Source organism: Giraffa tippelskirchi, chromosome 6, assembly GCF_054371585.1.
Source record: "Giraffa tippelskirchi isolate mGirTip1 chromosome 6, T2T-mGirTip1v1.2.pri, whole genome shotgun sequence".
NCBI lineage: Eukaryota > Metazoa > Chordata > Mammalia > Artiodactyla > Giraffidae > Giraffa > Giraffa tippelskirchi.
Genome location: NC_137280.1, coordinates 58,496,000 through 58,509,637, shown reverse-complemented (window position 1 = coordinate 58,509,637; position 13,638 = coordinate 58,496,000). Strand labels below are relative to the sequence as shown.

Genomic DNA, 13,638 nt, shown 5'->3' with positions numbered 1-13,638 from the left:
CTAGTATCTATTCCTTGTATATATTTCTAGTACATATTCCTTTGAGCATTAGTATATATTCCTTGGCATACTGCCATAGCTGTCATGATGACTCCCCAGCTAAATGGGGTCACTGGAGAGGGATCCTATGTGCCCTCTGCTGTCCCCCATCAACCTGGGGTCTCCCAGCGATGACTACCGTCCAGGGACCAGGGGCTACGAGCTCCAGACACCCATGGCAGGCTGCTTCTCCAACTGCATGCCTGCCTTCCGGTCCAGGTCACCGGTGTGGCCCGCACAAGGAGACGGTTTCCCAGCATGCCCCGGGGCCCACGCGAGCCGCAGTCAGCTCAGTCAGATCGCAGATGCTGGACCCGCCGGATGGAGATCACGGGGGCCGAGGGCTCAGGGCCGGGCTGGAAGGTAGCCTGCACCCTGGCTGTTGTCCTGCTCTGCCTACACTCACTCCTGCCGCACACCAAGGCGTCTGGGACCACAGATGGACCACCAGTGTCTGCCGTGTCATGTGAGTAAGCAGGAGGGTGAGGGGGGTCAAGGTCGCTTGCCCTCATGTGTCCCCTCCCTCTGCTCCCCGCTGTTCCCATCTTCACCCTGACAGTAGACAGGTAGGACCTGTACCTGCCCGGTGGTTTCTGGAGTCCCTGAGTCTCTGCAGGGCATGAGAGGTGGAGGAAGTGATAGCCCACTTTCCTGCAGGGTCTTCCTGCTAGATTTCAATTGTCCTCTGTCCCAGGACCAGCGGCCTGCACTTCCTGTCCTTGTTGGCCCCCATACTCTCTTCATTTGGAGAATGAGGAAGTACTGCTTCAGAGGGAGAACTGTCAAGCAGAACATTTTCTATTTGGCCTCAGTCTCTCTAAAATATGAGGATGGGTGAGAAGGGGTGCCACCACTTCATCTCAGTGGCATCACCCTGGAAGCCTTCAGTTTCTGGGACTTCAAAAGCACTGTGCTAGTTAGGTGAACAAGGTCTGGGAAAGTGTCTGGACCACTGCCCAACCTGGACCTCTGCCCTTGCTAGTGTACTGATAAGCGCCTCTGCAATTGCCTCCCTTCCTGCCCACTCCAGATCCACAGGCTGCTTCTGTAGCACCACCATCACCAGCGAAGCTAGGTAGCCTTTTGTCATGTGAGCCAAATCATTTCACCCTGGCTCTTGGATTTTCCAGCTTGAAGTGGGAGGATGAGCTGTGGTGGCCCGGGTCCTATGGATACTGACCTTTGGAGGCACCAAAGTTGGCATCCATAACACAGAGGCCTCATGGCTGGGACTGTCCCTACAGCATGTGGGAAGACTGCCGTAACTGGGAGGATCTTTGGTGGCGAGAATACAGCTAACAAACGATGGCCTTGGCAAGCCGGCCTTCTCTACAAGGGTATGTTTATCTGTGGAGCTTCCCTCATCAGTGACTACTGGGTGATCTCAGCTGCCCACTGCTTCCAAATGTACGTCTTCCTCACAGCCTGCTGCTGGGTGGGATGGGGAGGGAGCACAGATGGGCAGGACAGAAGGGGATGAAGGCTGTCCTAGTCTTTCTTTCTTAGGCTTTGATCATGTTTTGCTGCCACCAAGGGTCTCTGTGTGTGCAGTTGCCCCTGCCTTTGACTCCGAAGTCCCCTCTCCCTGGAAGGCCATCCCTGATCCTCACCAGACTCCAGTCTCCTGACTGTCTGAATCCCAGGACAGGGGCTGTTTGCCTCATTCTCCCTCTGGGGATACCTCTTCATACTCTGGTAACACTTGCCAAAATGCTGTCGTTATCTCGGCTGCAAGTAATGGAAATTAACTCTAACTGTGATGATCAGTATATACTAGGAAGTAGACTTTAGTTCCATTTTAAGTGCCTCCAATCTACTCTTTTGGAGAAGGAAATGGCAACCCACTCCAGTATTCTCGCCTAGAGAATCCTGTGGACAGAAGAGCCTGGTGGGCTGCTGTCCATACGGTCGCATAGAGTCAGACACGACTGAAGCAACTTAGCATGCATGCATGCGTTGGAGAAGGAAATGGCAACCCATTCCAGTATTCTTGCCTGGAGAATCCCAGGGATGGAGGAGCCTGGTGGGCTGCTGTCTATGGGGTCACATAGAGTTGGTAGCAGCAACAACAACAATCTACTCTTTATCTTCCCTAAACTTAGGAGATAGATATTGTTCCCACTCAACATAGACTCTGGTTTCTACATCTTGCCCAGGTCTAGACAGTCCGCAAGATCTCAGCTTTACCTTCCTTTTGTGAAAATAGCAGTGGATGTGTAGTGTCTCTGATCACATGCCAGGCAGAAGCTTTAGGCTTTGTATTGGAACCATAGCCCCAAGGCTTGCCAGAGCTGGGGGCATCCATCAAGTTTGTCCAAGTGGACAAGCATTTTGCCCTCTTCCAACCAGGCAATCCACAGGCCATCTTCAGCACAATTGCTAGAGGCTTCCCTGGGTCCTGACCACTTCCAAAGACTGGCAAGTTCTTTCTGGAGGCATCTTGGAATCCAGCTCTTCTTGTCACTTTTGTTGAAGCATGTGCCTAAGAGGAGCTGTGGTCACCACCATCCCCACAGGCCAGAGTGGTACATAAAGCAGATGGCCTCTGTCCAGAGAAATGGGACAGGGCAGTCAAGAGAGTGAGCTGCTCCTCAGGTGCATCCTGGGCTTGCTCTGTACCTGGAGCGGGTGGAGAGTGTCACCCTCCAAGTCAGGAGTCTAGAGCTGCTGGCATCAGCTGGCTTTGAGATCCTACTTTGGTTCTGTTTATTCATTCAGCACCCTTAGGTGGCAGGCCCCATGTGAGGCCCACTGTAGGGGAACTAGAGATGCAGAGCCCATCTTGAAGTTTCTGATCCTACTAGGAAAGTGAGACACAAGCCCAACTCCTGTGATACAGGATGGGAGGCCAGAATGTGCAAGAAAGTAGATCTTGAGCTACTGTTAAGGGAAGTCTGCGGGTGCTGTCGGATGAGGGGCTTGAAGTTGGAGGGGCCTTGTAGGAGGAGTTTGGTTAGGGAGACAGCCTAAGCAGAACATGTGGGTAGAAAGTTGCTCATGTTCAAGCAGCAAGGAGAAGTTCACTTCCATGAACTCCTGTATTTGTTCCACAAAGACTTTTTGAGTGCCTGTCAACAGAAGAGGATCAGCCTATAGAGAAAACAGTGTGTGAGGACTGGGCAGGAGAGAGATGCATCATTCTGGGCTGAGAAATCTGAGAATCACTTCTGGCCCTGGGAACTTCCAAGTGTTCTGGTCAGAGCTGGGAATGAGCCAAGTATCTGCTGATCTAAACTGTAGGGGTACAGTTTGTTGTTGTTGTTGTTCAGTCGCTAAGTCATGTCCAACTCTTAGGGACCCATGTACTGCAGCATGCCAGTCTTCCCTATCCTTTACTATCTCCCGGAGCTTGCTCAAACTCATGTCCATTGAGTTGGTGATGCCATCCAAACATCTCATCCTCTGTTATCCCCTTCTGCTCCTACCCTCAATCTTTCCCAGCATCAGGGTCTTTTCCAATGAGTTAGCTCTTTGCACCTGGTGGCCAAAGTATTGGAGCTTCAGCTTTAACATCAGTCCTTCCAGTGAATATTCAGGGCTGATTTCCTTTTGGATTGACTGGTTTGACCTTCTTGCTGTCCAAGGGACTGCTCATCTAAACTGAAGGGTTACAGTTTGATGTGTATCCAAAGTTTCTTTCCAGCACAAAGACTCTCTGCTCCTTTGATTCTATTACATGCTGGGTAAGCCATCAGAAACTTTCAAAGAACAAATGTCCTGAGGCTATGGACAGCAATCAAACCTACCTCAATATTAGGAAAGAAGGAGGAAGAATCCTTAGGAATAATGGTGGTATGTCACCAGGAGGAGGGGGTGGGAGGTCAGCAGCCAGGGTAAGGATGATGGCCCAGCACTCAGAGGATATGGGTAGTAACTAAGCCTCCCACAACAGGTCCCATAATCCATCTGACTACAAAATCTTGCTGGGGTACTATCAACTAGAAAAACCTACTTCACACAGTCAGGTGGCAGCAGTGTACCGACTCTTCGTCCACACTGACTATGACAAAAACTACTACCAGAAGAGTGACATAACCCTCTTGCAGCTGTATCAGCCTGCAAAGTTTTCTGACTCCATCCGCACCGTCTGCCTCCCGGAAGCGAATATCCAGTTGCCCAAGTTTGTCTTCTGCTGGATAACCGGCTGGGGGATGGTCACTGAGAAAGGTGAGTGGGGCCAGGGCAGGCACAAACAGCCAGGGCTGAGGAGGGGGAGAGGGGACTGCAGTAACCACTGTGGGGCCCTTCCAGCCCTTCTCACGCTTCAAGTTTCCTTCAGCCCGTGGTTCAAAACAGCCTGAGTATCTCTAACTTTTGAAACCAGGATCTTGAGCTCTTTGACTCAGCTACTCAGGGTTCCACTTTGACTCCCTGGTCCTGTTTGGGCAAACCCCTTCAGGACACCTCTTGAGCTTCCACTGCAGGTAGAGGTACTTGGGAAGCAGTAAGGAAATGAAGGTAGGCCTGCTTTCTGGCCAGGGAGGTTAAGTTGGAGCCGTTAAGGCTTAAGAATATGTACATCAATGAATCTCATGTCCCTCATCCCTTAACTCAAGTGAAGCTTACCCACTCTGCCAGCTTGCTGGGCATGCTTATTTTTAGACTGAGAGAATTTTGCACTAGGGTGAATGCCTTTGATTCAGAAAAATAATAACACTGAGTGAAAAAATGTGGAATGTAAATTTGACATGATTTGTAGGGTCATGATTTTGCAGACCATATTTCAGTGGAGTCATTTGGGGCAGGACTTTGTTTGCTGTGCAGTCCAGTGCCAGCATCCCTGCTCCTGGCCACAAATGTCGGTCACAATGCCGCATCATGAGAACAGCCAACTCTCCAACATTTCCAAAGACATCTCCTGGGATGGGCTGTCACTTGTTAAGAACCACTGGCAAAGCAAGAAAGGTTCTCCAAGACAGGTGAGACGGTAGGTGTTGGGACATGAAAGGAAGTCACAGGCTGGAGCAGCCACCAGGACAGGGAGCAGCTGCCACTAAAGAGATTCCCAGCTGGCAACTGTTCTTCCCTCTCCATATCCTCTGCTGACCACAGTTTCTGGGCCTGTGCCAGCCCTGTGACATGTGAGGCACACAGGGCAAGCACTGCATAGGAGCAAGCCATCACCAGCACACTGTGCTGCCGCAGGAGGATGCTTTCCATCCATGAACAAGATCTAGAAATAGCACCCGCAGGGACAGTGTCCCTAGACATGTGCCCCTATAGGAAGCAGGGTCATGTCTTGTTTGTCAAGCTGTCTAAGCACCACGAGGCACTGCTACGCCTTGGCCAAGCCAGGACCCAGCTTCTACCCTCTATGCCTCTGCTTCTGTTTCCACAGGGCAGCCATATTAGTTGTTTTTTAAAGATAAGCAGACCCTTCAGCGGTTTCCTAGTGTGCTTAGAATGAAATCCAAGCTCCACATACTGGTGAGGAGACCCTGCTTGCTCTGGACTCGGCTATGATATTGCCTTATCTTTTTCAGCCCCTATTGTACCCACTGCAGCCACAATGACTTCCCTCCTCATCCTCCCCACCATAGGCCCCTCACATTTGCTCTTTCATCTGCAAGGTATCTTTCCCCCTCATCTTTGCACATCCACTGAAGGCTTCCCCAATCCTGGCAAGTAGAACTGGCAGCATCTCTATTAGCAAGAAGGTTAGGGAGCGAGCTGGTTTCTCTCTCAAGGTCCACCCTGCATCTGAATCCCTCTCCCTTCACCTGCAGAGTTCCTACCTTCTCCCAAAACACTGCAGGAAGCACAGGTCGGCTTTTTGGAGAATACATTTTGTGAATCGGTTTTGAAACCACCAGAACCAAGCAACCAAACAATTGTTATAAACGAAAGCATGTTGTGCGCTGCAGACTTACTGACAGGAAAGACTGTCTGCCGAGTAAGTGACATGGGCTGCCTCTCCTCTTCTGCGGCTTCTGTCCCCTCTCCTGTCTTCTCTGAGTCCTTCCCCAGTCCCTGACTTCCTCTTCCCAGGCCCACCCCAGCCTGATGCATCAGAGCTGAAGCACAGAAGCCCTCAAAGGGTGCTGGTCCATTCCTTCCATTTTTTTTATAACTTTTAGAAGCTTTGTTGAAGGATAACAATACATAGAAAAGGGCGTACTTTACAATTGTATCATTGGATGTGTCTTTTAGAAATTGACACATTCAAGTAACCAGCCTCCAAATGGGCTTCCTCATACCCCTTCCTTTTATCCCAGAGTAGCCTTGACATAAACGGACATAAATGTTTGTCAGGACATAAATGGAATCTCACAGGACACACCTTCAGTCCCCTTCAGTCACCATTTTGTGTGTGAGTTCTGTTTGTCTTGTGTGGAGTTTCTGTTATGTGTCATATTGCTGTACTGCATTACCTGCTTAGTGTTGTGTGAATATACCATCATTTTCTTTTTCCATTCTAGTGTTGATGGCATTTGGGTAGTTTCTGCTTGAGACCCTTGCAAATAGCATCCTTGTGCATGTGTTCATGGGTTCATATTTTAGTTGGGTATAATGCTAGGAGTAGAATTACCGTGCCATAAAATGTGCACATGTTCGTCTCTCCTAGATACTGGAGACCAGCCTTCCACCCTGCTTGGACACATTTGCACTCCCACCGACAATGGCTGCTCCACTTGGCCTCTAGGACTTCACACTGTCCACATTTTGGGTTTAACCATTGCGAGTATTTTTAGTTTGTGTTTCTCTGATGAATAATGAAGGCAAGCACTTTTTCATATGTGTATTGCCTTTTTGTAGTGTCTATCCAAGTATTTTGCCCTTATTTCGAACTGAACTGTGGGCTGTGAGTCCAATAGTGCGCGTGTGCACTGTCAATGTCTTCTCCCACTCAGTGCAGTGCTTCTGGTTCATGGTGGGGGAACTGAGGTTCAGAAAGGGAAGAGGACAGAGGATGATCAAAGTCAGCCTTAGAAGAGCCATGTCCTTCTCTGAGGCTGTGCCCCCACCAGCTTCCTCACACATTCTCCTCTCCTCCCGCACCTTCTTTCTAGTGCTTTCTCTGTCTCAGAAACATACTGCCATCTTCAAACATGCCACATGACCCTTCTCTCCTCTTCACTGCCCTAATTCTCTGCCTGCCTTCCCAGCAGAGCTGGGATGTCCCAGGATGTCTGCACTTGCCCTCTCTTGCTTGCTCACTTCTCTTTCTCACCTCAGCTCACTTCATCAAACATCAGCACCTGCCATTCCTCCACACTGCTTTTATCAAGATAACCAAAGGCCTCAGCCTCACTGGGGCTGCTAGTGGATATCAGACTTCCTCCCACACCCACTCAGCAGTGCAATGTGCAGCATTTTTCATCAGATTCTAAGGTGGCCCCTCTGGTGTCTCCTGCTCCCTTTCTCCTCCTTTTGACACCAGACCACCGAGGACCCATTCCTTAGCACTCATCCTCATCCTGCTTTTCTTGCCTTGCTCCATTCTTTCCTTAGCTAGAGAGGAAGGGTCAGATATGGCAGATTCTGTGTCTTGACCGTTTCTGCCTGTCTTTGTTACCCTTGCTGCCACAGTTGTGTCCTCATTGTTGTCCCTGCAGTTTCGTGACCTCCCGCTGACTGTGTTCTACCCAGCCCCAGAACCAACCTACCATCCGTTTAGAATCCAATTTAGGTCACATCACCTCCCTACTGGGTGTCCTTCAGTGCTCCCTTCACCTCCAGCTCCTGGCTGATGAGGACTGGTGGCAGAGCTTGTCACTCTAGGCCACCTCTGCCTGCATCTCCCAGAGTCAGGCCTTGCTCATCTCTCCAGTCTTAGCTTAGAGAAGCTCCCTGAAGACCCTCCTTTGGGCACTTCTGTTTCACCTCTGAGTCTGCAGATGTGGAGAATGTATTGTCTATGTTGTGTTGTGCATCATCACCTGTCTCCCACGTGCAGAATGTGCTCAATCATGTTCTAGATGAATACACATGCTGAATACAGAAGGGTGGAGGGGTGCTGTATTTCCTTGGTTCCACTTTTTGCCTGTGAGATGGAAACATTATGCCCCATAGTGGCAGATGACTTCCTGTCTTGGCGTCCCACACTCAAAGTTCCTCACGTTCTCCTGGAAGTCCCTTGGGATTCCCTTCAATTCCAGCCATCCTGCCAGCCTCGGCATAGGCCTCACCTCTTTTCCTCTGAGCACATCTAGCAGCTTGGCATTTTCTAAAGAAATTTAACCACAAAACTGTGGAAAAACTAGAAACCATAGTAAATCAAACGCAAAAGCTTGGGTGGAATGGTTTTGATCACCACCTCCTGTATAGCAGCATGAACCTCAGCCCATAGTTCTGCTGGCACTCTGTCTACCAGATCCAATCCCTTGAATCTATTCTTCACCTTGATTGTATAATCATAAGGTATTTGTTTTAAATCATACCTGAATGGCCTAGTGGTTTTCCCTACTTTCTTCAATTTAAGCCTCAGTTTTGCAATCAGGAGCTAATGATGTGGGCGAGCATCAGCTCCAAGTTTTGCTTTTGCTGACTGTACAGAGCTTCTCCATCTGTGGCTGCAGAGAATGTAATCAATATGATTTCAGTATTGACCATCTAGTGATGTCTATGTGTAGACTTGCCTCATGTGAAAAAGAAATGCAAGAAGGCAAAATGGTTGTCTGAGGAGGCCTCAAAATTAGCTGAAGAAAGAAAAGAGAAAGGCAAAGCAGAAAGGGAAAGATACCCAATTGAATGTAGAGTTCCAAAGAATATCTAAGAGAGAAAAGAAAGCCTTCTTAAGTGAATAATGCAAAGAAATAGAAGAAAGCAATAGAATGAGAAAGACTAGAGATCTCTTCAAGAAAATTGGAGATACCAAGGGAACATATCCTGCAAAGATGTGCACAATAAAGGACAGAAATGGTGAGGACCTAACAGAAGCAGAAGAGATTAAGAAGAGGTGAAAGAATACACGGAAGAACTGTACAATAAAGGTCCTAATGACTTGAATAACCACGATGGTGTGTTCACTCACCTAGAGCCAGACATTCTGGAATGTGAAGTCAAGTGGGCCTTAGGAAGCATCACTATGAACACAGTTAGATGTAGATGTGATGGAATTCCAGCTGAGATATTTCAAACCCTAAAAAATGATGTTGTTTGCTGGCAGTCAATATACCAGCAAATTTGAAAAACTCAGCAGTGGCCACAGGACTGGAAAAGGTCAGTTTTCATTCCAATCCCAAAGAAAGGCAATGCCAAAGAATGTTCAAACAACTGTAGAATTGTGATCATTTCACAGGCTAGCAAGCAATGCTCAAAATCCTTCAAGCTAGGCTTCAACAGTACATGAACCAAGAACTTCAAGATGATGCTGTTTAAGTGCTGCACTCAATGTGCCAGCAAATCTGGAAAACTCAGCAGTGACCACAGGACTGGAAAAGGTTAGTTTTCATTCCAATCCCAAAGAAAGGCAATGCCAAACTACTACACAATTGCACTCATCACACACGCTAGCAAAGTAATGCTCAAAATTCTCCAAGCCAGGCTTCAACAGTACATGAACCATGAACTTCCCAATGTTCAAGCTGGTTTTCAAAAAGGCAGAGGAACCAGAGATCAAATTGCCAACATCTGTTGGATCATAGAAAAAGCAAGGGAATTCCAGAAAAACATATACTTTACTGAATACAATAAAGCCCTTGACAGTGTGGATCACAACAAACTGGAAAATTCTTAAAGAAATGGGCTACCAGATCACCTTACCTGTCTCCTGAGAATATGCATGTCAAGAAACAATAGTTAGAACAGAACATGGAACAACAGACTGGTTCAAAATTAGGACAGGAGTACATCAAAGCTGTAAATTGTCACCCTGCTTGTTTAATTTGTATGCAGAATATACCATGTGAAATGCCAGGCTGGATGAATCACAAGCTGGAATCAAGATTGCCAGGAAAAATATTAACAACCTCAGATAAGCAGATGATACCGCTGTAAAGGCAAAAAGTGAAGATGAATTAAAGAGCGCTTGATGAGGGTGAAAGAGGACAGTGAACAAGCTGGCTTTGGTTTCTCCATTAGTCATGTACAGATGTGAGATCTGGATCATAAAAAAGGCTTAGGGCCAAAGAATTAAGTAGTGCTGGAAAAGACACTTAAGAGTCCCTTGGAGAACAAGTCAATTCTTAAGGAAATCATCCCTGAATATTCACTGGGAGGACTGATGCTAAAGTTGAAGGTCCAATACTTTGGCCACATGATGCAAAGAGCTGACTCATTGGAAAAGACCCTGACAGTGAGAAAGATTGAGGGCAGGAGGAGAAGGGTATGACTGAGCTTGAGATGGTTGGATGGCATCACCGACTCAAAAGACGTGAGTCTGAGTAAACTCCAGGAGAGAGTGAAGGACAGGGAAGCCTGGCAGGTTGCAGTCTGTGGGGCTCACAAAGAGGGGGACATGACTTAGTGACTGAACAACAAAAATGATGGTTGGGTTGCAATGCTAGGCTGAGCAGGTAGTTGGCAGCTTCTAGGCCTGCCACAGCCATTCTTCAGGACATTAGAGAGTACCTTCTCTCACATGGGGTTGGGAGGGAAGAGGACTCACATCCTGAGCCTGGGGTGCCCCTGTTTCTTCTTATAGATATGAAATGAGCTCTAAGGCCTCACCCTTGAGATTTTGATCCAGAAGGTCTGCAGTGGGACCCCTGTGTCTAGACCTTTCAAACTGCCCATGTAATTCTGATAACAACTCACTCATATTCCCGTCTAGCCATGAGGCCTTCTAAACTCCACTCTGTTCTCCTCACACTTTCTGAACAATGCCTGACCATCTCCATGTTGGTCCACATGATTCCTGCCCTCTCTTTCCTCAGGGCGATTCTGGGGGACCCCTCGTCTGTGAATTAAATAACACCTGGTATCTGATTGGGCTGTCGAGCTTTAGCACTCCCTGTGAGAGGCCCATAGGCCCCAGCGTTTTCACCAAAATCTCCTACTACAATCAATGGATCACCGAGAAGCAGAGAAGCTCGCCCAATCCTGACCCTTCTACTGCTCCTGCTGAGGAGAAACCTCCTGCTCTGAACAACTTTAATTCTCTGGGCAATGTCCACAAGCCCAGGAGCTTCCTAGTCCTTTTGGCTTCACAAACCTTCCTCCTGCTGCTGATTTTCCTCTGGACAATGGGGCTCTGACAGACACATGGGGCCCCCTGGCTTCTCAGAAGCCCATCTGCGTTTTTGCCAACTGGCTCTACTTAAATGTGTTCAACTCTGAGTCCTCCCTAATCTGACTCTGCTCCAAGCCTGATAAAATAAAAATAATGGAAGAAGCCTCTGCTCTTGTTTCTGAGTCATCAGAACCACCTCATGCCCCCACCCCAAATGTGCTTTGAGCTCCTCCTTGGGCAGAGATGGGAGAAGACAGGGACACAGAGTGACTGGTGGGCCATCTGGAGCTGAATACTCCTCTGGGAGTCTACCAGAAGAGCTGGCAGGGCTCAGGGACAAAGTGTTATGCCCCAGGGCCTGCAGGGCACTGAGATCAGCATAGCAGTCACTCTAGAGGTGGATGATCTTCATTTGGAGTTGAATCCTCCTTGGGGAGTCTTCCAGAAGAGCTGGCATGGCTCAGGGGCAAAGTGTTATGCCCCAGGGCCTGCAGGGCACTGAGATCAGCATAGCAGTCACTCTAGAGGTGGATGATCTTCATTTGGAGTTGAATCCTCCTTGGGGAGTCTTCCAGAAGAGTTGACATGGCTCAGGGACAAAGCATTATGCCCCAGGGCCTGCAGGGCACTGAGTCAGCGTCGCAGTCACTCTAGAGGTGAATGATCTTCATCCAGAGCTGAATCCTCCTTGAGGAGTCTTCCAGAAGAGCTGGCATGGCTCAGGGACAAAGTGTTATGCCCCAGGGCCTGCAGGGCACTGAGTAAGCATAGCAGTCACTCTAGAGGTGTAAGATCTTGCCTGAGCTGATAGGCCACTGAGGCTGTGTTTGAAAGGCTTGATTTGAAGTAAAGAGCAAGAGACCTTCGCCACCAGGCTCATGTCAGCAGTCAGAGCTCTCTTCCATGGCTCAGCTCCAGCCTGTTCTCTCTGTACCCATAGCCCTATCCTCTGATGGTCTCCAGAGGCTAAACCCCAACCTCCCTGTGGACTTGCCATTCCTTGCAGTGGTTGAGGTTGGGCTGACTCAGGACTTGCTGGCCCAGCCCAAAGCCCATAAGCCATGTCCTGAGCTGTGCCTGGCAAGCACATCTGGGTCACAAAATTTTAGTCAGTTAGCAGAGCTCTCAAAGGAACAACCACTGCCCCCAGCCTGGACCCTTGTTGATCAGGGAAGAGCCCTATTCGTTGCAAATCCACTGTGTCCAAAGTGCCATCAGGTGGTCTGTGAAAGTTCTTTCCAAACCCGTTGTCACCCAAATAGCCCTGCCCCTTGCCAGCATGTGACAGCAGGGGAAGTCACACACACATAGTCACCAGAATCTTGCTTCCACTCACACAGAGATTTTGTTCCCAGTTCAGAAGTGTCTGGAAATGAGAAAGACCTCCCCTGACAGTGGGCTCAGTTATAGATAGCAGAGCAGGACTGCTGGGCCTGAGATGCAAGCAAGGACTTTATCAGGTGAGATCTGCCATCTCAACCACCCACAGTCCCACCCACGGTCCTGGGAAACGTCCCTTTCTTTCAACGCACGGAGGCCCCATGCTGGCTATGCTGGATTTCTCAAACATGGAGACTTCTGTTCTGTCCAACAGCATGTTTCTGTTCGGAGCATGGAGAGATGTGACTGCTTCTCCGTGAAGCTCCCTGGGTCCCCAGTTCAGGGGATACAAAAACATTATCTGGACACTCTGGAGACCTGACAAGTCACAACTCCAACCCCAGCCCACCTCCCTGTTACCTGGAATCAGGTTCAATGCTCAATATTGTCAACTAGAAATTGGCACTTGCCAAGAGCCTTTGTCAACGACTAAACAACAACAACAACAGCATTTGCCATCTGCCTCTGAGGAGATTGAAACCTGTGTTGCTGCTGCTGCTGCTGCTGAACACCTACTGAGGGGAATTCAGGATGGAGCATGAGGCACTCTGTGCTCCAGGGAAACTAGTGGAACAAGTCTTGAGATAGTTAGGTATTTTCAGGAACTGATTCCATGATCCTTAATACTTGTATCTTTTCATATCTAGAAAAGCATTAAATCCCTTCATGGTGACAACAGCTCGTCTTGACTAGCAAAAAACCTTTTGCAAAGTAAGTGCTTGATTGCATTGAATGCCCCCTTCACCAAAATCTTATATATTTACCTTCCTCCATTGCCTCTTTGGAGCAGTCTCTCAGAGCTATCTGAGGTACTCTCTCCCAGGCTGCAGTCCTCATTTTGCCCCAAATAAAACTTAACTTGCAACTCTCATATTGTGCATCTTTTTAGTCAACAGTATTATTTATCTAGGTTTGGTCACTTTGAGAGAGTAACAGGCAGGAAGGCTAGGGGTCTCCAAATGGAGGAAATAGGCTGCAAGTGTCAGATGTTTTTTTTCTCTCCCTCTCTTAAGTGGCAGGAGGAAACAAACTACAATTCAGACTTTTTTCCCCTTCTCTATACAAAATTGAAAGGAAATTTCTTTTAAAATTCTTTGTTGCCATGA

The 13,638-nt window shown here is 48.4% G+C and overlaps 1 protein-coding gene across 9 annotated transcripts; it reads left to right on the top strand.

Annotated features, from left to right (window-relative positions):
* The first annotated feature begins 290 nt into the window (after nt 1-290).
* LOC145509376 (serine protease 40-like) lies at nt 291-11,314 on the top strand. Of its 9 annotated transcripts, none has more exons than XM_081498022.1 (5): nt 291-505; nt 1,284-1,446; nt 3,932-4,206; nt 5,766-5,932; nt 10,857-11,314. In XM_081498022.1, the coding sequence occupies exons 1-5, from the start codon at nt 298-300 to the stop codon at nt 11,175-11,177; spliced, it is 1,134 nt and encodes a 377-aa protein (XP_081354148.1). In that variant the 5' UTR covers nt 291-297; the 3' UTR covers nt 11,178-11,314. The 9 variants fall into 9 exon arrangements, with proteins under 9 accessions (XP_081354148.1, XP_081354155.1, XP_081354152.1 ...); XM_081498029.1 differs by having other exon boundaries at nt 332-505; nt 1,284-1,376; nt 4,001-4,206; XM_081498026.1 differs by having other exon boundaries at nt 332-505; nt 1,284-1,376.
* The last annotated feature ends 2,324 nt before the right edge of the window (nt 11,315-13,638 follow it).